This window comes from Podarcis cretensis, assembly GCF_951804945.1.
Source record: "Podarcis cretensis genome assembly, chromosome: 11".
Lineage (NCBI taxonomy): Eukaryota > Metazoa > Chordata > Lepidosauria > Squamata > Lacertidae > Podarcis > Podarcis cretensis.
Genome location: NC_137180.1, coordinates 551,495 through 577,419, shown reverse-complemented (window position 1 = coordinate 577,419; position 25,925 = coordinate 551,495). Strand labels below are relative to the sequence as shown.

Below are 25,925 nucleotides of genomic sequence, written 5' to 3'. Positions count from 1 at the left end.
GTCATTTCTGAAATTCCCGCTTTCATCTTCTCCTCTTCTTTTTTAACTTCTTTTATCTCCACTTTTGTCTTTTTTAATCCTTCCTCAACCGATTGTGTTCTCTTACTAACTTCTTTTATTTGACCTTTCAACTCTTTTACAGTATCATCAATCTTCTGGTCCATTTTACCTATTTTATTATCCACCTGCTCGATTCTAGTATTTACATGTTCTAATTTATCCTCCAAATTCTTTTCACTTTGTCTAATTTCTGCAAACATTTTTAAAATTTCGGATTTGAAATCTGCCTCAGGTTTTGAACCCCTTCTTTCTCCCGGTGTTCCTCCTTCCCCAGCTTTCTTCTGTGGGTGAGACATTTTCTCCTTCTCCTTACTTTCTACCCGTTCCCTTTTTATATAAAACAGTCCCACTATCCCCAATTCAGTTGGATCCAAACCTTAAATTATACTGTGTCCCTCTTCAAAACAATTCTTATCTCAAATATATGAATGACACTTTTTTCCAAAATTCAATTCAAGAAAAAACAAATACCACTTTCATCCATTCAAAGTCCATCCAGCCCAGTCCCAAATCTCAATATAGTCAATATAATCAAATACAATCCAATTAAACTCCACAGTTCAGATTGTCTATAAGCGTCTTCTTGCCACCAATTTGGCTATTCCATCAGTGTGGGTATTTGTTTAAATATGACCCAACTTTTACCAATTTGCTGGGGTTAGAGAGAACCCAAAGAAGAAAAGTATCCAAAACGAAACAAAAACAATCTTCTGCCACCAGTTAGGCTAATCCTTAAAATCGATATAAATGGAAAATCTTCTGCCACCAAATAGGCTAATCCAAATTTGTATACATCGGTAATCCCAAAGCCAAGAGGTTTATCAGAAAAAAAAGAAAAAAACCGAAAAAAGATCCCGAAGAGAACAAAGCAAATAACAAAAAAACAAGTTGTTGTATATCTTCTGACCACTAGGGGCAAGGTCTCCAAGCCGTGTTAAATTGCTCAAATAATTAAATTGTTCAATAAAAAGAAATTGCCGTCCAATAAAAAAGAAATTAAGTCTTCAAAAGAGTGAGCCGAATTATGTTTAGTCCTAAACGCCAGTCCAGATCAGTTTAAAACGAACCTTCTTTTCTCGGCAAACGTCAGACAGTCCTGTATAACTTTAACAATGGAGTCTGGAAATCCCCTTTTATTGCGCAGCTTTTATTTCACCACCGCACCAAAGTCTGATTACGACAAGTCAATTTCACAAGCCCCCCAAAGGACTTGAACAACTCCGTCTTGCTCCTCTGTCCCCCCTTTTTTGCATTTTTGCATTCTCAGGGTTCTTCATCAGAATACAGAGAAAGGAGAGACAGACCTGAGTTCATGAGTGCCCCATCGTGGTAAAACAAAATGAAATGAGTTGAGAGCAATGATGTGGACCTTTGTTGAGCTGGACAGTTTTATGCTGATACTATTTTTTGAAAAGATTTAAAGATCTTATAAGGAGCAATATTTTCAACAAATATTTTAAGTACTTAAAGAATGTTCAATTGTGAGATAATGGCGAGGGCAGCTCTGTTACTACATTTATGCATTTGAATTGAATGCAAGCACCGCCTTTTTTTTTCTTTTGCAGAATTCAAGCTCCTGCTCAAGTTTCCAAGATCACAAATTTGCCAACATGTTTGACCTGACAGCAGAATATCGGCAGCAACACTTCCTAACAGGGTTACTCTTCACTGAACTGGCAGCTGCCCTGGACACAGAAGCAGAAGGGTAGGTTTTGTTTCTTCTTCTTTTTCCGGAGACCTGACTATGTGAGCTGATTATAGGAGTTGACAGTGCCAAATTTTACGCTGCCCATAATATTCCTTGCGCTGAGTCCTTCTTTCTTACTGTATCAGGGCTGCACTCTGGGTGATAGTTCCCTAGCAGCTGAAGGGCAGAACTACATGTGACCTTGAGTGCAGTACTGTCAACATATGCATCAGTCACAAGTGTTGTTCTTTTGTTTGTGCTGACAGAATAAGCAAAGTGCAAAGGAAAGCTGTCAGTGCCATCCACAGCCTGCTGAGTGCCCACGACTTGGACAAATCCTGCTTGAAACCAGAAGTGAAAGTGAAAGTTGCTGCTCTTTATCTGCCCCTGGTTGGAATAATTTTGGATGCACTTCCACAGTTACATGACTTTACAGGCAAGATAAGTTTGTTGTTGTTGCTGTTGTTAAAGTATCTAACATTTTCAAACTGTTGCACAAGGATTTTAAAAAGGCTTACAAGCTGACAGACTAGGAAGGAATTGTTGTTTTGGTCAAACTTCAGAGATCATGTATTTTGTCCCCCCCCATGACATCATGGGGTGTGGGAGGAGCACAGAATGTTGGGAAACTTCAAGGTGGGGGGATTCAGTTGGTGACAGTTTGGGGAAAAGAAAAAGTTCTTAGAGAAGATGCTGAAAGAGTTAGGACAGAAGAGAGAGACAGAGAAGAAAGGTAGACAAGACAAAAGAAAAGGAGAGGTAGACTCAAAGCAATAGGAACTGATAGGAACAAAAACAGAAACTGCTCTTTGACTAGCAATACTTAACAGACACTGTTAATTGGCTCAGTTGGATCCTGGTCATGTATGAGTTTTATTGTTTTTGTTTATTCATTGCTTTTCTTGTTAATTGATTGGTTATATGAACTGTTTTTAATTTATAAGACAAATAAGTATTCCTATTCATTAGACTTCAGAGAGATTCCCACACTGCCTTTCCTTGCCTGTAGTCCAGAAATGTATACCGTATTTTTCGCCCCATAGGGCGCACCGCCCCATAGGTCGCACCTAGTTTTTTTTGGGGGGGGGGAAATAAAGAAAAAAAATTACTTTCCCCCGCCCCAGGCACGGGGCTGGAAGCTCAGGCTTCCCCCGACCCCAGCCCCGAGAACAGCCTGCTATCCGCAAGCCTAGGGAGCCCGGCTTGCGGAGAGCTGCGCGAAGCCCAGCGCGCCCCAGGCTTCGGAATGCAGGCAGCTCTGCGCAACCCTTGGGAGACCGGCGCGACTTCCCGCCAGGCTCCCTAGGGCTGCGCAGAGCTGTGCGAAGCCCGGGACTGCAGGCAGCTCTGAGCAACCCTCGGGAGACCGGCGCGAAGTCGCGCCCGTCTCCTGAGGGTTGTGCAGAGCTTCCTGAAGCCTGGAGAGCAAGAGGGGTCAGTGCGCACCGACCCCTCTCGCTCTCCAGGCTTCAGCGAAAGCCTGCATTTGCCCCATAGGACGCACACACATTTCCCCTTCAGTTCTGGAGGGGGAAAAGTGTGTCCTATAGGGCGAAAAATACGGTATATTTTGTAGTAATGGCAGGTTCTTTTTCGTATTCTTGGTGTAGGCACACAAGTGGGGAAACCTGTGCCTGCTGAGTGCATTCCTGAAACAGTGTTAGTCTATAGAGACTTCTTGGTGGCAAGGTCTATCCTACGGTTCCAGCGCATATGCATATGCTTGGTTTCACATGCTTAGTTCTTCTTCCACAGCTGCAGTTGTGACATCATGAAGAACATTCCCTTGGTCTGCAGACCAAGTGAGCAAGACACTGAGTCTTTGTTTCTACAGCTCTCCCTCTCTTTCCTTTACATTTTCCCCTCCATTGGTTTTGTGATTTTGTTTTCTTCCCTTCTTTGTTCCCCCCTCCCCTGCACCTTGTGGCATAGCAGCCTACATTTAAGAAATGCAAAAGTTGAGATGGGAAATTGGCCATCATTGGTCACAAGTCTTTTGAGTAAAGGATTTTGATGGCTTCTTGTGAGCATTGCCAAATATTCACTAAGCAGGCTTGCCAGAACCATCCAATCTTTCTGTGTTGTGCTTTGGTTATTACTACCTTATTTGATTCTGGCCAAAGGCTATGTACCCATTAGTACTGAATCTGGGTCCAGTGCATTCTCACCACTGACTTTTGAATCTGTGCACACTGTTGGGATTTTAGCCCTCACCAGTTGCCATGCTGGCAGGAAACAGCAGGTGCTGTCTCACAGCGTGGGAACAGAAGTGAGGCACTGTTCTCAGACTGTGTGCTCACTGAGAGCTGGGAGGCGTTTCTCTCAGTCTCTTTCTCTTCCGCTCTGAGGAGAGTGCTGGGTTGTGTCGTGAAACCCAGAGGTTGACTGCTCAGACATGCAGTCCTTTGTGTTTTGTTGTTTTGCAGTGAATAAAATGTAGTAAAGAAACTACGAGACTGCCTTTTCCCTTCTGGAGTTTGAAAGGGAAATTGGTATGCTTTTCTTATGAAAGAGAAGTTGCCTATTGACCGGTCACCTGGACTGGAGCAAGATTCCTGAATAGCAGCCAGGGGATGACAATCAAAATGTTTCGTCTTTGGAGACTTCTGGGTTGGCGCCTCCGACAATGGCGGAATTCCTCTGATCGGGAGGAATTTGCTCCGTGGAAATCAGGGTCTGGCCGCCACGGCGAAGGCAGAGACCCACTAAAAATCACAGGCGGGAGAAGCCTGTGAACGTGGGATTCGGCTGGCACCTTTTGCGCCTCCCCTACTCGCGGGGAGACCCGGTTTCGGGGATCCGGAGCGACGTGGGGTGAGCGGCGCGGTGCTTCGAATTGACTGCTTCTTTCACGGAGTGAAGCCGCACTGCTGTTGCCGGAGAGCGCTGACTTTTTCCTGTGGACAGTTTGATCCTAAATAACTACCCGTGAGTAGAATGGAAAATTGGATTTTTAAACGTCTTAATTTGGCACCGAAACGGGGAGGTTTCAAACAGGAAGTCCGCCTTCCCCTTTTGTAAATAGATTGAAGCAAAGAGCTTGCAAGCTAAAGTCTTGGAAAGTCCTCTGTAAAGGATTAAACTTCCATTGGCTAAAATCATTAAACCCCCCTTGGAAGCAGGAGAAGAGGGGGGGAAATTTGGGATCGCGTAAGCCTGCAGGAGAGAGTGACGAAAGTTAAATTACCACCGCTCTGAACCTGGAAACGGGCTGCTAGTAAGACTGACGTTTTGGGAAAGTTCATTGACTGTAAATAAAACGTATCTTGACAGCTAGTTAAATAAGAGAAATACATTGTTTCCATTGTCTCCTTCTGCGTTTAAAAAGGAGTAAAGGTAACTGAAAATTGAAACTAATTTTATTGCTTGAACTGTGCCTAAAAGGACTGATACAAATAGAAATTATTTCCCTCTAGAGGGAGCCTTTGAAACTGTTACAAGAGTTGAGCTGGTGGAATCTCCAGCTGCAAGATAAAAAACTGTGAGAAGCAGGGATTGACCTTGGATAGATTAAGAATGTCGACAGAAGAAGCCTTAGTGATTGCATTATGTAAGATAAGTGATTCATTGGAACAGCTCCACAAGAAGACAGATCTGATGACTATCAAAATTGATAACTTGGGACAAAAAAAGTGACTAATTTGGGACAAAAAGTGAACATCTATACAGAAACCATTCAGGAATCGATACAGGAATCTACTTTGACATGGCAAACTGTGGAGAAGGCGAGGGAGAAAGTTGTTGTTGTTGAACCTAAAGTAATACTAGTGGAGAGGGAGAGAGCCCCAGCCTTACAGAGGCAATTTGATGACTATAAGTTGTTGCCTTCTATGATTGAATTCAGAGAAAGTCAGATTTTGAGGATTGGAGCCCTGCTTGGACTGGAGTAGGAAAGTTGGATAGATCACCTCATGCAAGGATTTACTGACCTTTGGGACCTGGACCTGGGTCAGGAGGAGATTGGAGTTGTGGGGACTTTCAGATTTGGAGGGATTTTGAAACACGTCCTGAAATATCTTTTGGATTTTAGTTTTAATTACGGAGATTTGGCTGACCTGTTGAGAAGGAATAAAAACATTGCTAGGTCAGAGCTTCCTTGAGATCTATTCTTCAGCATCAAAGGAAGGAAATTAAGAACAAGATCAGCAGAAGACAAAGTAAAGTGCATGTATAAATATGAAGAAGACCTGCAGAAGGGACTTGGAAAAGAGTTAAGAGCCTCGGACAGAAGATCACCAGGTTGATGGACTATATGGAATTGACAGAAATGACTGGCAGAATCCGAGACCAGGGTGAAGAGACGGTGGAAGAAGATTGGAAAAAGTTTAAAGTTTATTTATAGAAATACTGTAAAATTAATGAGTGTCAGAAAAATGTTGGAATGAAATTATATGGCTTTAGTAGAAATGTTATAAGGAGTTAAGCGTAAATAAGTATTATAGTGGGACGCAGGTGGCGCTGTGGGTTAAAGCCTCAGCGCCTAGGGCTTGCCGATCGAAAGGTCGGCGGTTCGAATCCCTGCAGCGGGGTGCACTCCCGCTGCTCGGTCCCAGCGCCTGCCAACCTAGCAGTTTGAAAGCACCTCCGGGTGCAAGTAGATAAATAGGGACCGCTTACCAGCGGGAAGGTAAACGGCGTTTCCGTGTGCGGCTCTGGCTCTGGCCAGAGCAGCGATCTCACGCTGGCCACGTGACCCGGAAGTGTCTCCGGACAGCGCTGGCCCCTGGCCTCTTAAGTGAGATGGGCGCACAACCCCAGAGTCTGTCAAGACTGGCCCGTACGGGCAGGGGTACCTTTACCTTTACCTTTAAGTATTATAGTATTAATGGAAAATAAAGTTAAAATAAGTTAAGATAATTATATGACAGAAAATATAGAAAGATGGAAAGGAATTGCTGAAACAATTAATAGAAGTGGAATACAAAAAGGGAGGTGAGAGGAGGTCGATGAAACAAAGGAATGAAAGATAAGGCATTGAAATGGTATGATGTATGTTTTTAAATTGTTTTTGCTTTGTTTTGTTTAGTCTAATGTGTTAATGTTGCGTTGTGTACTGTTTATATATTGTATTGTATTGTTTTTTTCTTTCCTTTGCTTCTTCTTTTTTTCTTTTCTTTTTCTTCTTTTTTGTAAGGTTTAAAAGTAATTTTTTTAAAAAACAAAATGTTTCGTCTTTGGAGTGTACCGGGAGGCTGGCATAGCTCCCGGGCTGGTGACATTTCAACACACACGTTACGCATTATGAAGCACTATCTTGTACAGTGGTACCTTGGTTCTCAAACTTAATCCATTCCGGAGGTTCGTTCCAAAACCAAAGTGTTCCAAATCCAAGGCATTCTTTCCCATAGAAAGTAATGCAAAATGGATAAATCCATTCCAGACTTTTAAAAACAACCCCTAAAACAGCAATTTAACATGAATTTTACTATCTAACGAGACTGTTGTTCCTAAAATGAAAGCAATAAACAATGTACTGCAGTCACACACACAGTCAATCAATCAGTAGCTGAACTGGGTTCCACACAGTCACAAAACAAAAAAAAGAGTCAGAAAAACGCAAAATAAGTAGCAAAAACAGACTGACCTCAGTGTAACACTCCATAACAGAAGCGTGGCACTCAAATTAGAAGCATAACTCTCAAATCGGAAGTGTAACACTCAAATCAGAAGCGTAACACTCAAAACAGAAATGTGGCACTCAAACCGGAAAGTGTAACACTCAAAATGGAGCATGTTCGGCTTCTGAAAAAAGTTCGCAAACCGGAGCACTTACTTCCGCCTTTGCAGTGTTTGGGTTCTAAGTCGTTTGAGTATCAAGGCATTTGAGAACCACTGTAGTTTCTGTGGTAATTATGCTTTACAGAGTTGTGCAGAAGTTGCCCCAGGTAATTTGTATCTGAAACTGACTAAGATTTACAGACTGACTCTGAGGCAAACAGCAGCATAACATGACATACTTGCTGCTCTAACAGTTAAAACTTACACAACAATTAATAACTGAACTAATGGGGGGCGGGGATTGTCTCAGGCACATGACATCACAAGATTCTATGCTACAGCATTAACCCTCAGTTTATTGGGAAATATTGCTGCTTGATGCATTTTACCTCAAACCAGCTTTGATCTGAAACGGAAGCATGAGCTATTTTCACTTTGTAGTTAAGTGGAAGTGTGTACATTTGGGACTGGTCAACTTAATCCTGTGTGCAGGTGTTTGGGCTGAGTGGGTATGAAGATGAGTCTTTCTGTTCCAAGCTTATACAGGCTATAAAAGCTCCTAAGTCAGGCCAATAAGACCCAGGAGCCAGGAGGAGATAGATTCCAACGATTTATTACTTTCTAAGCAATAGGTTATAGCGGGATAGGTCCACAAAGGCTGCAACTGCGATTCAGTGGTCTGGGGGTGATATTTATAAGTTATGACACAAAGCAGTTCAATTTTCTTCAGTCATATGCATTGAAGCATTTCTAATTACCTCATTCAGTTATTGGATACATTTCATGTTAGTGTGCTTGTGCAAACTAAGCATAAGCATTGGCTGTTTTGCTGTCATCTATATGGCCTCCATGTAGAAACATTGTGTTACAATTTTATAGCAAAATCTATTGTGCTTTTGTTGAACCTGCATGTATAGCTGTGTATGTTCTGCAATAAAAATGTTAGCTTCTTCTCTTCCCATGGGAAAGGGTGCTTGCATAACAAAAGCTTTCTCAGCAGTTCCAAAGCTTTTTGCAGTTTCTTAGCATTTCCTTAAAGCAATAGGCTTTTGGGGCCCTTGGGGCCCCTCCCACATTTCTAGCTTGGCACAAGTGTGAGGATGAGTGAGAGAGAATATTTTTCTGTCCGGGGCTCCCTCTTTTAAGTTCATTGCCCCTTTTTCAGTCAAGCTAAGTGTGAGTGAGTCAGTGGAAGGTAGTTTCATTTGTTTTTCTTGATTACTAGTCATCAGGGTATTATTTAACCCCTTTGTGGTAAAGGCTGCATTAATTTTCTCCCGCCCACGTGGTTGATTCCCCTCAGGTCCCTTGCTATTGTGCCACCAATAACTGGAAGTGACAGAAGCAGCTGCTTTCTTTAACTTTCTTTTGCACCTGTAGCAATTTTAAGTGAAGTGTTGGGAAGAATTGTTTTTTCCCTCTTTAGCCAAACGGTTGAAGTTCATAGTTACAATAAATATGGCAAAAATAATGGATAATTAATAAAAGCAAGCAAGCAAGCAAGCAAATAAATAAATAAAACTATTATTTTGTTGTTGAAAGTTAAGAACATAGCAATATATCACAGTGTCTATAGCTGTAGGCTATAGAAGGGTATTTAAAATGAGAGTTTGCAACTTCCGGTCGGCTGCAGAGCCATTACAGATGCGGATTTAGCCTCTTGGGGAAAGTCCGAGCTCGGCAGGAGATTTGGAGCTACACAAAGGCGCTGTGAGCTGCGTTAAAAAAACCCCAAAGGGAGTTTTGGGTGCAGGGGATCGGGCGGCGCCCTTGGTGTCTATCCTTTTAGTCGGACGGCTCTATAAAAAGAGCTCAAATGACCAGGGGATTGAGGCGCGGGTGCTTGGGATCTATCGCTAATCCTGCCTTGCAAAGCCTCCGTTTCCGGTGGCAAAAAAGCACCTGGCTTCCTGATGCAAAAAGACTGAATTTGACTGGATGTGGAGTAAAATTTTGGAGTACTTGGCGAACAGATGGCATAATGGGATGTAAACAGGGAGTCTGTCCCATTGCTGGTGAGAAAAGGGCGCAGTAAGAATTTCTACGAAATCAAAAGTACATGAGTTCCTTTTTCCGCAAGCGGATATAATTTTACTGCTATTCCACTAGCCTCATAAGGCAGGGCTGAATGGATTTCTAAAAAATATATAATTTTACTCCAGATTTATAGACTTTAGATTTCATTATGACTGAAAGACAGTTCTGAAACGCTGGGGGAGGAGAAACCCCGGCCGGCTCTGCCAAAGGCAACTTTGTTTCCAGGGCTGCTGGCGATCGATACAGACGTGTTATAAAGTAATAACTATTCGGACTACTCATTTCTAGCAACAAATGGAGCTAATATGAAAAAGTGTGGGATGAAGTTAAGAGAGATTTGGAAGTGTGGGGAAGAATGAAACTATCACTTATGGGAAGAATCTGGAATTATGGAAGCCAGGGAATGGGGGGGGGGAGTCGATGCTCTGATTGAGCAAAGATGTATATGTGATGATAAAATTTTATTTTGATTGTATTAAAAAAAGAAAATTCAGTAAATATTGTTATAAAAATAAAATAAAATGAGTGTCGGCAAATGTGTCCTCTTTTTTGCTTCTCAAAATATGGCGACCGTACTTCAACATAACCACAGACTGTGTAACTTGTTGTAATCAAGTTTGTCTGTACAACTTTTAATGAAGTTTTTTTCTTAGAAACTGTTGCCTTAGTGGAGTCTTTAATTGGTACCAACACAACTTATGCACCATCCTTTCAAACCTTTGGCAGTGTGCCTTTCTCCTTTGTTTTTTGGAGCGTAGCCTTTCTTGGGGCAATTAAAGCTTCTGAGGATGTAGGGTAACTTGCAGCTCTGCACTCCAGTCCTCTCTTCCTGACATTATATTGGGACAAGGTAGTCTTCCATCCAGATTCTTATTTTCTGCCAAAGACTTCGTCAAACTTCCACCCCAACTTTATATTACCTTTTTTCTTGCCCCCTGCTCTGTGTTGATCGTTGATCTTTGTGTTGATTGGACCTTGTTATCCTAAAAAACAACAATCCTAATATTATCATTGTTAATGCCACTCTGTATAAAGATCACAAACTTTCTCCTCAGTGGGTGGGTTACAAGAGTGCTCATCGTCCCCTGCAATATGGCTTCAGAGTGTGCTGCATGCAGGCTGTAGCTGCCTTTGCAGCAACCACTAGGATAATGTTAATCCCAGAGCCATGTTGAGCGACAACATCATCACAGCTCTTGACTTTCAACTTCCACTGTGCTCTTGATACTTCAGCCTGTGCTGATGTATTTTTTGGAACAATAATCCTCCAATGTGTTAACTCTTTATGACAACCTACTACAAATTTCAGATGAGAAAGCTTGCTATTCTCCCATATGTGTGTCTGCACAGAGACCATGAAGAAGGATGGGTAGCTTGACCTTAACTGAAGTTCTCTTGAGTGATCATATGTGGAGTCACACAACTTTCTCAGCTGCACACTGTGGTTAGATATTGAATGTTGGTATGGCAATTTTTGAACTGAGCAAAACCTCTTTGGACTTGCAAGCTGGAACTTAAGGGGTGGAGTATGTGAAGATGCACTGCATAGACATAAGTATTTCCATATGAATGGTTCTACAGATGACCATTCTCAAGAACTTCAGTTACAAGTATGCAACTTATATTTTCTAATATAGTTTCAGATGGCCGCAATGGGAAAGGCCGCATCGGATCTCCAGATGAAGAACAAGAAGCTGCAAGCCAAATTAACCAAAATATTGCTCTGGCCATTGCTGGGAATCAGTTTAATCTCCTACGGTCCTATGGTTCATCTGTGTCCACAGTGGTAGGTCTGCCTACACTATGTGTTTGCATATTTTTTTCTTGCTTTGTTTCTCCCTATTACTGACCCAAATTCTAGGAGCCAACTTTTAAGGATTTATTATGTTCTTTCATTTGATCTAGTGGGCATACTGAGCATATTTTCCAGGGGGAAGGCCATAGCTCAGTGGTAGAACATGCATAAGGTCCCAGGTTCAGTCAGTCTCCAGCATCTCCAGGTAAGGCTGCAAGAGACTCCTGCCTGTAGCCCTGGAAAGCCACTGCCAGTCACTGTAGACAGTACTAAGCAAGTTGGACCAAATATCCAGTAGCTTCCTATAGCTCTATGCTTCTTTAGCCTCCTTGCTGTTTGTAGCTGATAGGACTTGTAGTCCAAGACTTCTGGAGAGCCGCAGATTGAGGAAGGCTACTCCAGAGTATTTGATGCTGTTTTTTGTTTTTGCAAGTGTGCCGTTCACACCTGCAAAAAACCCTACAGAGGTGTACCACCTGAAATAGAGATATTCCCAACTCCCAAATCTAAGTGGCTACAGCAGATTTATTAGCTAGAAACGGCACCTTAAACAATAGAAAGGAGCCCTACCAATTGTGTGACTGGTGACATTCATTAGGACTATTAAATATGCCCTTCTTTATGTCTAACTTTCTTGAACTTCTTATTTTATTTGTTCCAAGCCTTACAAACAATACAACACTTTAAGTCCAGAAACTACACGCCACCTTTTGATCTGTTTCCTGTGGATCATGAAAAACGCTGATCAGAATCTTATTCAGAAATGGGTTGCAGACCTGCCATCTATGCAGCTAAACAGGATTTTAGATGTCCTTTACATCTGTGTCTCAGGCTTTGAGTATAAGGTAAATAGAATGGTGTCCAGTCCATATTTGTTGCTAATTGTTTTGATGCGTTACAGACACAGTGTACAGTTTTTCTTGGATGGAAATATGCTACATTCATTTTACAAGTGTGCTTCACTTTTAACTTTGTGCAAAACTTTGTGCAAAATTGAACTTTTCAAGAGGTACAAAATAATTGGTTTGTAGATTTCATTGTACAGGGTGAGTCTTTTAAAAGAGGCCCCGCAGAACATGTGTACTCTGTATCCACGGGGCCTCTTTTGAAGGACTCACCCTGTACATTTAAAAGATGTACTAACCTTTTGATACTGGTGGTTTAGCTCACATAATTCTTTATGTCTGTGCAGGGCAAGCAAAGCTCAGACAAAGTCAGCACTCAAGTACTCCAGAAATCAAGGGATGTAAAAGCTCGGCTAGAAGAGGCCTTACTAAGAGGAGAGGGAGCCAGGGGTGAAATGATGAAGCGGTGCAGGATGCCTGCTGGTATGCTCCTTGCTTTTTTTATCTCATTTGTGAAACCAAAAAGAAATTGTAGATATAAAAACACAGTTTTCCATAACAACTTTTGACAGCAAAAAATGTCTGAAGAAATATTTGAAAAGAGTAATAACTGAGTTAGAAAATTAAGAAATTGTGTTATACTGAAGGAGCGTCTACACCCTCATCGTTCAGCCCGGGCACTGAGATCCAGCGCCAGGGCCTTCTGGCAGTTCCCTCATTGCGACAAGTGAGGTTACAGGGAACCAGGCAGAGGGCCTTCTCGGTAGTGGCGCCCACCCTGTGGAACGCCCTCCCTTCTTATGTGAAGGAAATAAACAGCTGTCTTATCTTTAAAAGAATCTGAAGGCAGCCCTGTTTAGGGAAGTTTTAAATATTTAATGCTGTATTGTTTTTAACACTCGATTGGAAGCTGCCCAGAATGGCTGGGGAAACTCAGCCAGATGGGCAGGGTATAAATAATAAATTATTATTATTATTATTATTATTAGGGTGCCCTGGAGGATTGTTACACTTTTGTGGGAGGGATTCAAGTGCATACCGGAACTTTAGGCTTATGCAATTAAAGTGGCTGAGAACAAAGAGAAGCAAGAGCCCTTTCTGTTGAGCTCTGCCTCTTAAACCAGAACCAGTAAAGGTGGTGAATGTTAATAATAATAATAATAATAATAATAATAATAATAAGTTGTTGTTGTTGTTGTTGTTGTTGTTGTTGTTAAACTTAGCTTCCTACAACTAGATGGGATAAACTCTGCTTATATACTTGAAAACGCCCAGGTGAAAAGTGTCAGCAGTAGACAAGGCACTGCATCTAAGTGGATTATCATTGACTCTTCTTTTCCAAGGCCTTTTGTGAGCAAATCACTTCTTTAAGCAAGTAACTGTACTAGTTTGGCTTCTTCTTGATTACTTAGTACTGCTCTCCCTCTTCTTTCGTCCTCGAGTTTCTAGAAAGTGACCAGAAAGTTGGTTTGATCATTGTTTCAACTCCCCAATTTGATCCTTACAACAGTAAAGGCCAATTGAAGGTGCCCATTTTATGAGGACGAGCATGGAACTAGTCCTGCTGCTGTTGCTTGCCTTGGCTGCCAAAAGAAGCATACAGGCTGCTTTTTTTTGGTAGCCAGGACAGGTAGCAACCAGGTCAGTAGCACAGCCACTTCTGCAGAAAGGTGAACTGAGTCTTGGGACTGGTTGCCAGCCATTCTCTCTTTCTGCTTATTGAAAGAAGGTGGCTTGCAGGTGTTGGTTACACACATATTTTCATTAAGAGGGTAATGCAAGAGTACATCCTATACCTAAGCCAGTGTGATAGTCCCAGATGATGTTGGGCTGCAACTCCCATCATGCCTTACCATTGGCCATAGTGCCTAAGGCTGGTGTGAGTTAAGAGTCCCAACAGCATCTGGTAGCACCATGTTGGCTACTCCTGCTGTACCTCACCCAAGTCTGGACTTCTGGGCCTCATTCATTTGTCTGCCTCTGTCCAATATTTTGCTTCGTAAAGGTAAAGGACCCCTGACAGTTAACTCCAGTCACGAACGACTCTGGGGTTGCGGTGCTCATCTCGCTTTACTGGCCGAGGGAGCCAGCGTTTGTTCACAGACAGTTTTTCCGGGCTTTGTGGCAAGCATGACTGAGTCGCTTCTGGTGAAACCAGAGCAACGCACGGAAACACCATTTACCTTCCTGCCAGAGTGGTACTATCAGGAAACTGCCATCAGCTCAGAGGCGAGAGGTGGAAGGGCAGGGAACCTTGGAAAATCCTGCAAAGCAGTTCCTCCTCTGGCGAGGAGGAAAGCCCCGCCTCCAGTGGAAAGGAGGTGCAGGGAGCAGGGGATGCTAGGGAGAGCCTCAACACCGAGCCTGAGCAAACCGGAGAGGAGGGAAGTACCCCTTTGCCAGCGCCCATTCTGTGCAGTAGGTTTCGGTGCAGAGAGGGGCGGAGAAGGCTGGGGGTCACGCGACTGTTATGCTGGGGGAGGTACAAAGACCGACCACTCCCAGATTCTGCTAGCGATTGAGCCAGACATGAACTTACGACGCTCTTCACTGTAAATAGTTTACACTAAGAATAAAGCCTGGAAAAGACAGGTCGGAGTCTTGCCTGTTTGCTCTTGAGCAACCACACCAGCACCTGACAGGTACCTATTTATCTACTTGCACTTTTTGGCGTGCTTTCGAACTGCTAGGTTGGCAGGAGCTGGGACCGAGCAACGGGAGCTCACCCTGTTGCTGGGATTTGCACCACCGACCTTCTGATTGGCAAGCCCAGCGGCTCAGTGGTTTAGACCAAAGCACCACCCCTGTCCTGTTTTGCTTCTAGGTTGGTTTTATTTCCTGGCTCTAAGCCCCATTGTTCTCAGGGGCACATGGTTCCCATCTGTTGTATTTCAACAATTCCATACCAAATGTGCTCTTTTAGTTTGTGTGTAAAAAGATACCCTTTCCTTCACTGCTAGCACAATGGATGTAGCCTCTTGCAGAACTCATATCAGTAGGGAAATATTGATATTAAAGTTTCAGTGTGATTCTATGTATGTTGCCCTTGTAGGGAACGATAAATTCCCAGGATTTAATGAGAACCTACGATGGAGGAAAGAGCAGACACACTGGCGGCAAGCAAATGAGAGGCTAGATAAGTAAGTAATTTAATGAATTTTTATTGCTTTAACCAGAGCAGCTTCTCTCTGTGGCCATCTAGTTTCATTCCTGAACCGAGGCAGAAAACTCTATCCTTAAAGCATCCCGGACTGTATAGCTGTTCTGTATATGTGTCAACAGTGGTTTAGACTGCAGCCCTGGTAGTAAGCTCCATTGAAGTAAATGAATGATATTTCTGAGTAGACATTTAGAAGAATTTACTGTTAGAGCTTCTTGTTTGCTTCTCCCCCCCCCCCAAAAAAAAAAATAAATCTATGGTGGAGGTACCTCTTGTCAGTATTGCAGTGTTTCATTCTCTCGGCCCACACCTTTCAGGTGGTTTGTCAATTTTAGACTTCATGATAAACCAGAGTTATCATAACCATGCTTCGTAAATCCAGACAAGAAGGCACGCTATCTGTCAGAGAATGGGACTCTCTGACAGGACAGAAACAGAGACAGTGGAAGAACAGAGAGAATTCCTAAGAGAAGAGGGGGAAGCAATTAGCAAAAAGAATTCGATCTTTGTGCACACAGAGGAAGGAGAAACACAGAGAGCAGGAATACAGCTGCAGAGCTCAGATAGTGATGCAGACACAGATTTAGGGGGAGTACAGTCTCCCAGATCTCGTAGAATAACGATATTAAATGAGAAGTGAAACTACCCAGAAGAGAAGGTGGCATTTTTCCTGTTGGGGGGAAAGGGGGTGGAGCTTAGTTCCGGCAACTGGGTCATCAGAGGAACTGAAATTAGTGGAGCTCCAACCGGAGCTTTTAAAAGTGCCAATAAATCGGGTTCCGCTAGGGGCGCCTTGGAAGATGGCCGACAATACCATCTCTCCAGCCCACACGAGGTAATTAAGAGGCTGAGATGGGAGTAATCAGCCTCCCTAGATTCTTCCCGGTGGAAGGGAAGACACAGTCTCATCTGCGGCTCCCATACATCACCCCTGAGTTCGAAAAGAAGGAGGGGGTGAGGGCACTGGATGGAAAGCCCTTGAGCGAGCTCGGATCTCCTGGACACGGTCTCTGGGAGCGCTCCAAGTTCCATTTCTTAAGATAAGAGATTGGATATAAGATTTATTTGACATGCTTCGAGGAAAGAAGGGGTACTTTATCTGCTAATTAAGCCAGCCACTGAGACGCTAAGAGTGATGGATTGGAAAGAAGATAACATCAGAGAACAACATCTAAACCAGTATGTTGAAACGGAATGGAAAGAAGGCGGTATAAAAGTTTTTTCTTCTTCTACAATACTACCTAACAACCCCCTCCCCCCGAAGAACCGTCATACTACCTATAGCAAGTGAGATTGGAAAATAAACTCTGTGGAAATAAAAATATTAACTAAAGCCTTTGTTTTTCGAAATATTTGGAAGAAGATAAAAAGACTCTCTTGCGACGCACTATTTAATTGGGATCCGTCATTATGAGACAGACTATGTTGCAGAGATTGATAGGGGGAGGTGAGCTTTTACTTTGTTATTATATCTGTATTTCAAGTTCGCAACTCTTCTTGGACTACAAAAAGAAGGATACTGTATATGACTTTTGATTCTTTTTTATATATCCGCCTTTATTTTGTTTCCCTCTCCTCTGTCTCTTGAAATAACCAAACTAACGTACTAACATAAATCAAACACTTGGTTCCTGGAAAAAGCAAGTGGGTTTGGACAACATTGAATAAGTTATTGAATAAGTTATTGAACAACATGAAGTGAAATAAGATCTTGAAAGTCCCTTTTTGCTACCGGGAGAAGCAAAAAGGATAGGAGGTGTCAGGGAACTGACATCAGAGCGGAAAGCGGAGGCAGGGCTCCAGAGCGATGCCGGAGAGGAAACCAGTCGGGGGGAAGGAATTCAGCGTGACACCAATAGAGAGGAGAGGGAGATGGAGGAATCGGTGTCAGGGCTCCGAGACCCTTCAACCGAGACCAGCGGAGAGAGCGCTGGCACACCCTTGCCGTCCCCTTACTTGCGCAGACGCGTTCTGCGCAGGGAGCATAGGCGGAGACTTGGGGTCAAACAGCTTTTATGCTGGAAGAGATTCAAGAAACGCCCACTGACGGATTCTGCAAGTGACTAACAGGTCACGGAGGGCGAGCTCTAACCCTAAACATGGTTGAGCAAACGATCTAGCTGAAGTGGAGGCAATTTATGCATGAGTAACCCACCCATAACCATTACAGCAATCCGTCAGTCCCTTGCTGTTACTCGTGAGTAAGCAGTGGAAACATGAGCCAGACTGGAGGTGCTGGGGCAGCGGAGCCAGCTGCGGGGGCGCAGGACCTGGTAAAGAGGAACCAGGAGCTGGAACGGCATGTAGCACTGCTGATGGCGCGGCTGGACGAGAGGCGCACCCAGGACGCACAGGTGAGACCCACCCCAGTGGCAAAGAAGGTGCCCGGACTGGTACACAAATTTGGGGGAAAGCCCCAAGAATATAATGGATTCCGGACAGAAATAGAGTACGCACTGCAGCTGCAGCATGATGATGAGGCAGCGCAGGTGGCGTATATCGTAGGGCACCTTGAGGGCAGCGCGAGGGAATGGGTTAGACCCCTAATGGCCGCGCATAACCCAGCCATGAAGGACGTCCGGAAGTTTCTCCAGGCAATGGACGCTATGTATTCCAGCCAATTGGGGGAGAGTGTGACTCAACGGGAGCTGATGAGATGCAAGCAGGGGAACCTTTCCGTTAGAGACTACTGGTCCCGCTTTGCAATGCTAATACACAGGCTCGAATGGGATATGGACAGCCCGCCCATACGGATGCTGTTTGAGGAGGGGTTGTACCCAGCCGTTAAAGATGAGCTCTCCCGCGCGCCCCGCCCGGAGACTATGGATCAGCTGACTAAAGCTGCGTTGGCGATAGGCGCTCGCCAGGAAGCGCACGCTTTGGAAAGGCGGGAAGGGAGAGGGGAGCGTTGCCCTGACTACCGCATTCCTGAGATGCCAAGGCAGCCTTCTGATGACATGGTGCCAATGGAAATTGATGGGGCGCACGAACGCGAGGTTCCGAGCGCCCACCAAGGAGTCAAAAGGGAGGGAAAGGCTAGGAGAAACTCCAATAAATGTTTCCTCTGCCAACGGCCAGGACACTTTGCCAGGCTCTGTCCACAAAGAAAGGCTTGGCAAGGGATGGTGGGAGCCGCTGGAAACGAGGAGGAGGGGGCAGAGGAAAAGGTGCAGGGAAACGCCAGTGCTTGACTGCCCACAGGGGGGTGCAGCAGCCAAGCGAACAACTAAGTGAAGTGCCCCAACCGTACCCACCCAAGGTTTCTATAGCGATAGAGGTGATGCTAGAACTCCCAAATGGACACCCAGTCAAGGTGAAGACAATGTTGGACTCAGGGAGCTCCTGTAATTTTTTTAGTAAGGAGTTTGCATTGGAGCACCAGATCCACTTGCTGCCACTGGATTTCCCACTTCAAGTGACCACGATTGATGGCAGGGAGTTGCTGGGGGGGAGGTGACACATCAAACCCCGCCAATGAGAATGAGTGTGTCCAGGCACACAGAGACCATTGCCTTTCACGTGGCCACACTGGCGGGACCCCCGATAATACTGGGGATGAGCTGGCTAGTGCTACATGACCCAGTGGTGGCGTGGCACCAACGCACAGTCACCTTCGGGTCAGTGCACTGTTTGGAACACTGTCTAGGGGGGGAGAAGCCCAGGGTGAGATTGGCCAGAGTGGCAGCAACCACGCTGAAGCAGAAAGCGGAGGTGCCGCCACAGTACGCGGACTTACAAGAGGTCTTCAGCGAGAGGGAAGCGGACAGGCTGCCGCCACATAGGCCCTTCGACTGCCAAATCAACCTACTCCCTGGGGCGCAGCTGCCGGTGGGTAAGCTGTATGCCATGTCCGACAAAGAGATGCAGGAGTTGCGAGACTTTATAGACATGAACTTGAAAAGGGGGTTTATAAGAGAATCTAAGGCAGTGGGGGGCAGCCCTGTGTTTTTTGTGGATAAGAAAAACATGGATCAGCCGAGGCTCGTCGTAGACTATAGAAAATTAAACGTTGTATCGGAACCCGTGACCTTCCCAATGCCCAGAATTGATGATATTCTAACCAGGGTAAGGAAGGGTAAGATTTTTACCAAGCTGGACCTTAGGGGAGCCTACAATTTGATTAGAATGAGAGAGGGGGACGAATAGAAAACCACCATGTTCACCCCCCTAGGGGCCTTTGAGTACTTAGTCATGCCATTTGGATTACAGTCGGGCTCCGCCTGCTTTCAAAGCTTCATGGACGATGTGCTGGGCCCCCTGCTGTACAAGAACTGTGTAGCATTTCTGGACGACGTCCTGATCTATTCGGACAATGAAAAACAGCATGTCCAGGACGTCAGGGAAGTACTGAAAAGGCTACAAGAGCACCAACTGTGGGTCAAGCTGGAAAAGTGCCAGTTTCACGCCAAGGAAGTGGAATTTCTGGGATACAAGTTGTCAGACAGAGGCCTAGCCATGGACCCTGGGAAGGTGCAGGCGGTGCTGGAATGGAAGGCCCCCAAAACCCGGAAGGATGTGCAGAGGTTCCTTGGGTTCAGCAACTTCTACCGGAAGTTCATCAAGAACTTCGCCCACTTAACCGCACCCATCACAGATTGTCTCAGTAGCAAAAAGAAGTTCGTCTGGACGGAAGGTGCCCAACGAGCCTTCGAGAGGCTGAAGCAGGCGTTCGCCTCGGACGAACAGCTCCTGCACGTGGATCTGCAGAAACCGATGAGGCTAGAGACTGACGCATCAGACAGAGCGATAGGAGCGGTGTTACTCCAGCCGGGACCGGCCCAACACACATGGAGGCCGTGCGCCTTCTTCTCAAGGAAGCTGAATGAATCGGAACAGAACTACACGGTGTACGATCGCGAACTGTTAGCTATTTATGCCACATTTCGCCAGTGGAGACATCTCCTGATAGGGGCTCAGCACAAGATCCAGGTTTGCACTGACCACAAGAACTTGGAATACTGGAGGACAGCACGAGTACTCAACCAGCAACAGATTCGGTGGGCACAGGAGTTCTCCAAGTTCTTCTTTGAGATCAAGTATGTGCCAGGACAAGAGAACGTGAGAGCAGACGCGCTTTCCCGGAAACCGGAGTACACGGAAGGAGAAGGACCACCGGAGGCTCGACATGTGTTCCCTGAGGAACGATGGGTTTGTGGGGGCGCGTTGGTTGGGAAACGAGAACTAACTGAGTTGATTCGCCAGGACGAATTTGCCCAAACCAGAATCAGGGAACTAAGGGAAAATGGGAGAGACCGGGGAGACTTCGAGGTAAGGGAAGGGTTACTGTATTACAAGGGAGCAATGTATGTGCCCGGGGGGGCCCTACGGGAAAGGGTGCTCAGACAGCTTCACAACAACCCTACAGCGGGGCACTCTGGGCAACACAAGACTATGTTACTGGTCACTAGGGAGTTTTGGTGGCCGAAGGTGAGGGAAGATGTACGAGAGTATGTACGGGGGTGTGACCGCTGCCAAAGAGCCAAGGGAGAGCGGGCAGCCCCGGCAGGGTTACTAGAACCCTTGCCCACGCCGGGAAGACCCTGGGAGGTGGTGTTGATAGATTTCATGACAGATTTGCCCAAATCCAGAGGTAAGACAGCAGTCATGGTAGTAGATCTGCTAACCAAGATGTGCCATTTTATAGCCTGCTCTCATGCGGTGACAGCCGAGGAAACCGCGCAACTGTTTGTTACTCACATCTTCAGGTTGCATGGGGATCCTTCGAGGGTTATCTCTGATCGAGGGAAACAATTTACCTCAAGGTTCTGGAGGAGGCTTATGAACTTATTGCAGGTGGAGGTGGGATTCCCGACGGCAAGGCACACGGAAACTAATGGGCAAGCAGAGAGGGCGAACAGCATATTGCAGCAATATCTCCGCTGTTATGTCAACGAGAGGCAGAACGACTGGGTAGATAAGCTAGCACTGGCTGAGTTTGCGTATAACAATGCGGAGCATGTGTCCACGGGGATCAGCCCATTCTTGGCTAATTATGGGTGTCACCCCAGGGCCTTTCCCGGGAGGGGGGAGGAGGGGTGGAGCGTGCCCGCCGCAGAGCAGTTCGTGGAAGAAATGGAAGCACTGCACCAGCAGCTTAAGATGAATCTGGAAAGGGCCAAGGAGGAGTACAAGAGGCAAGCAGATAAATGTCGCCGGGAAGGGGAGACCATTAGGGTGGGGGACCGGGTGTGGTTATCCACTCAAGGATTGCCCTTCAAGGGTGGGTGTAAGAAACTCAGGCCGAAGCGGCTGGGACCATTTGAGGTGACACACCAAGTCAACCCGGTGGCATTCAGGCTCAAGTTGCCAGACAACATGAAAATCCACCCGGTATTTCATAGGTCACTGCTCTCGCTGTACAGAGGGGAGTGGAGGGTCCGGGAGGTAGAAGGAGAAGCGCTCAGACACCCACCACTGGAAGAGAGGGAACACCACCAACAGATAATGGAGATCCTGGATTTGCGATGGCGGGGGCGGCAGGTGGAATACTTAGTAGCTTGGGAGGGGGAACCCGAGTCAGAAAACACGTGGGTTCCAGAAGGGGAAATAGATGATGGGTATCTAGTGGAAGAGTTCCACAACAGGTATCTGAGGAAGCCCAAACCCCTGGAGAGATTCTGGGAGGAGCAATTTGCCACCACCGATAAGGAGGAGGAGGATTTTGTGAGTTTTCCAGCGTCCCCAGAGGAAGGAGGAGAATCGTCAGGAGAGGAGGAATCAGATTGGGAAGCCCTTCCCGTCAGAAACCGGAATGGGTGGGAAGCGGGGTTTGAGTCCTCGGACGATGACGGCAGCTCCTTTTGAGGGTTCCCTGCATCGTCGGCTAAAGGTGGGGACAAGGTCACGTCACCGGGTCAGGCCGGGGGTGAAGGGGGTCCTGGGGGGGAGGTGGATGTCAGGGAACTGACATCAGAGTGGAAAGCGGAGGCAGGGCTCCAGAGCGATGCCGGAGAGGGAACCAGTCGGGGGGAAGGAATTCAGCGTGACACCAATAGAGAGGAGAGGGAGATGGAGGAATCGGTGTCAGGGCTCCAAGACCCTTCAACCGAGACCAGCGGAGAGAGCGCTGGCACGCCCTTGCCGTCCCCTTACTTGCGCAGATGCGTTCCGCGCAGGGAGCATAGGCGGAGACTTGGGGTCAAACAGCTTTTATGCTGGAAGAGATTCAAGAAACGCCCACTGATGGATTCGGCAAGTGACTAACAGGTCACGGAGGGCGAGCTCTAACCCTAAACATGATTGAGCAAACGATCTAACTGAAGTGGAGGCAATTTACGCACGAGTAACCCACCCATAACCATTACAGGAGGATAAGAGGATAAGCCAATACGGGATTACATAGATTAAGGTGTTGAAATCACAGAAAGGGCAAAAGAAAGATTGTGCGCCCCCTAGGGGAGAGAGAAAGAAACCATAGGATGTTGGGGAAAAATGGTAAAAAAGTTGGAGGGACACCGGGAGAGAGGAAGGCATCCCGACAAGAGGAAATTAAAGATCTAGACATCCTATGGTTAAAAACCAAAGAGGAATTTAAGCAATCTGAAATACATATGGAAAGTAAACTAGGAGAAATACAGGAACAAATAGACAGGAAAATAGAAAGCGCTGTAGGTGAACTCTCTAAAAAGATACAAGACTTGACAGTCAAATCAAAAATAATTGAAGAATCTAATAAAAGAACCCAAAAAGATTTGAGGGACCAAAGGAAAGAAACAGAAAAGTTAAAGGAAGAAGTAAAAGACCTACATAATACACAAGATCAATTATGGGACAATTTAGCCATGACAGAAATGCGTCAAAAACAACTTAAATTGAAATTTAGAGGGGTCGCTGAAGAAGCAAATGAGAACATAAGAGAAAAAATGACTAAAGAACTGGCAAAATGGTTGGAAATAAAGGAAGAACAAGTAGCATATACAATAGAAAATGCCTTCAGAATAAGAGGGAAACAGCAACAAACTAGGTCAAAAAGAATTCCTGGAGATTGTTTAGTAATATTTAATTCTATCGAAATGAAAGACACAATACTTAGAACCAGCTTTAAAAGAAAGTTAATGATTGGAGACCGTCCAATCATTATCTTTAAAGAAATTCCAATCAGGATTCTGTGCAAAAGGGATGGTTATAGACAATTAACAAATGCTCTGAAGAGAAATACAATACAGTACAAATGGGAATTCCCAGAGGGGGTTTCCTTTTTTTATAAGAATAAAAAGTTCAAGTTGACAGATATACAAGAAGCAGAAAAGTTCCTGAGAAGATATGAAAAAGACTTGGGCAGAGAAGAAGTAAGACAGCAAGGAGGTGACATAGATATAGAGAGGAGGAAGGGGAGGGGAGAGAGGGGGGTGAGGGGGAAGGGGGAGGAGAGCCAGAGGAAGAAGCGGAAGACACAAGATCGGTGGAGGAGGAGGAGGGGTAAGATATAGAGACTAATAGAAACAGAAGCATTAGAACCTAAATCAGAAATTAGAACAAAGTGTAATTAGTAATAAAATGACTCTTACGCTTCTATCGTGGAATGTGAATGGCTTTAATGAAAAGTCCAAGAGAAATAAATTTGAAAAAATTATAAAGAGAAAAAACATTGATGTCATTTGTTGCCAAGAAACCCATGTTGCCAAAAAACACAAACATATTTTAATAAACAAAAAGTTGGGAATAGAATTTATCAATTCAGACTCTAAGAAAAAAAGAGGGGTAGTAATTTATGTGAAGGAGAAGTTAGAACCTAAACTAATTTGCAAGGATGAGGAAGGAAGAATTTTAGGAGTACAAATCAACTACCAGGGAGAAAAAATAAATGTAGTAACAGTCTATGCACCAAATTCAAACAGATTGGAGTTCTTCAAAAAACTGGAACAACTCTTACTAGAATTAGAAAATAACAAATTGGTTTTACTTGGAGACTTAAATGGAGTGCCGACACCAGAACTAGACAGGAGTGAGAAAGAAGAATTTAAATCAAGGGAAATTACCAAAATCGTTTAAAGATCTCGAGGAAAACCTAGATCTAATAAATATATGGAGACACAAAAACCCCATGACAAGACAATTCACTCACTTCTCAGAACCACACCAAAGTTGGAATAGGTTAGATCAGATATGGATATCAAGAGAATTAACAATAAGAGTGTTGAAATGTGAGATACAGCCTAGAACACTATCGGACCACAGCCCAATAATGTTACAATTAAACAGGAAGAACCAGGGTATATACAGATGGAGAATGAACGACTATCTATTTGAAAAAGAAGTGATTGAAAAAGCAAAAACTACTTTAAAAGATTATTTTGACTTAAACACCAATAAGGAGACAAGCATAGATGTAGTCTGGGATGCCAGCAAGGCAGTGTTAAGAGGTTTCCTAATACAACAAAACAGCCAAAGAAAAAAAGCTAGAGAACAAAAAAAAAAGAAGAATTACTTAACCAAATGAGAGATTGTGAGAAAAAAATGTTAGGAAAACCGAATCACAATGGCTACAAGTAACAGTATAAGATGCTACAAACACAATATTAATAAGTCAAGAGGTAGAATGGGGAATTAAATTAATGAAACAAAAGTTCTTCGAGTCGGCAAACAAAACTGGAAAGTTCCTGGCATGGCAATTGAGAAAAAGAAGAAAACTCAGTATTAACAAAATAAAAGTTGAAGAACAAGTTTTGGAGGACCCTAACGAAATAAAAAAGAACTTCCTCAAATTTTATGAAAATTTATACAAAAGAGAAGAAGAAGATTCAATAGGAATAGAAAAATATTTAGAAGAAAATAGCCCTAATAGTATATCAGAAGAGGAAAGAAGTGCATTAAATAAACCAGTAAAAGTAGAGGAAATCCGAGAGGCAATTAAGAGGATGAAACTGGGGAAAGCCCCAGGACCAGATGGCCTATCGGCCAAATACTATAAAATTCTGGAAGAATTACAGACCGATTTCACTATTGAATAATGATTATAAGATCTTCGCAGATATAATGGCGCACCGACTTAAAAAGTGTTTAGTCAATCTCATTCACATTGACCAGGCCTGCTTTCTACCTAATAGGCAGATAAAAGACAACATAAGACATACAATAAACATCATTGAATACCTAGAATGCCATAATGATATTCCCGCAGTTTTAATGTTCGTTGATGCCGAAAAGGCTTTTGATAATGTGTCCTGGCGTTTTTTGATAAGATGTTTGGAAAGGTCAGGGATAGAGGGCACATTCCTGGAAGGAATTAGAGCAATTTATACACAACAAAGTGCTAAATTAATTATTAATAATAACTTAACAGAATCCTTTGAGATTGTGAAAGGCACACCCAAAAGAGAGTGTCGACAAAGTGTTAGAACCGCTAGAAGAATTTGGAAAACTATCCGGCTTTAAATTAAATAGAACAAAAACTAAAATAATGACTAAAAACTTGGAAGATGAGATAAAAAATCATCTCGAAATCCAGACGGGGATCAAAATAACTAAAAAAGTAAAATACCTTGGAATCTGGTTAACTATGAAAAATATAAATCTGATAGAAAACAATTATAAGAACACATGGAAAGAAATAAGGAAGGACTTGGACACTTGGAATAGAATACACCTTTCCTGGCTGGGGAGAATGGCAGCAATCAAAATGAC

At 44.3% G+C, this 25,925-nt stretch overlaps 1 protein-coding gene across 4 annotated transcripts in view; it reads left to right on the top strand.

Moving 5' to 3' along the window:
• Positions 1–25,925, top strand: part of DOCK8 (dedicator of cytokinesis 8) — a 165,791-nt gene that overhangs the window by 101,684 nt on the left and 38,182 nt on the right. For all 4 annotated transcript variants that reach the window (XM_079995976.1, XM_079995975.1, XM_079995974.1 and 1 more), the window contains 6 exons: positions 1,626–1,765; positions 2,014–2,183; positions 11,140–11,288; positions 11,960–12,142; positions 12,490–12,625; positions 15,195–15,282. In XM_079995976.1, the coding sequence (XP_079852102.1) occupies positions 1,626–1,765; positions 2,014–2,183; positions 11,140–11,288; positions 11,960–12,142; positions 12,490–12,625; positions 15,195–15,282 (866 nt within the window). The remainder of the gene's footprint in view (positions 1–1,625; positions 1,766–2,013; positions 2,184–11,139; positions 11,289–11,959; positions 12,143–12,489; positions 12,626–15,194; positions 15,283–25,925) is intronic.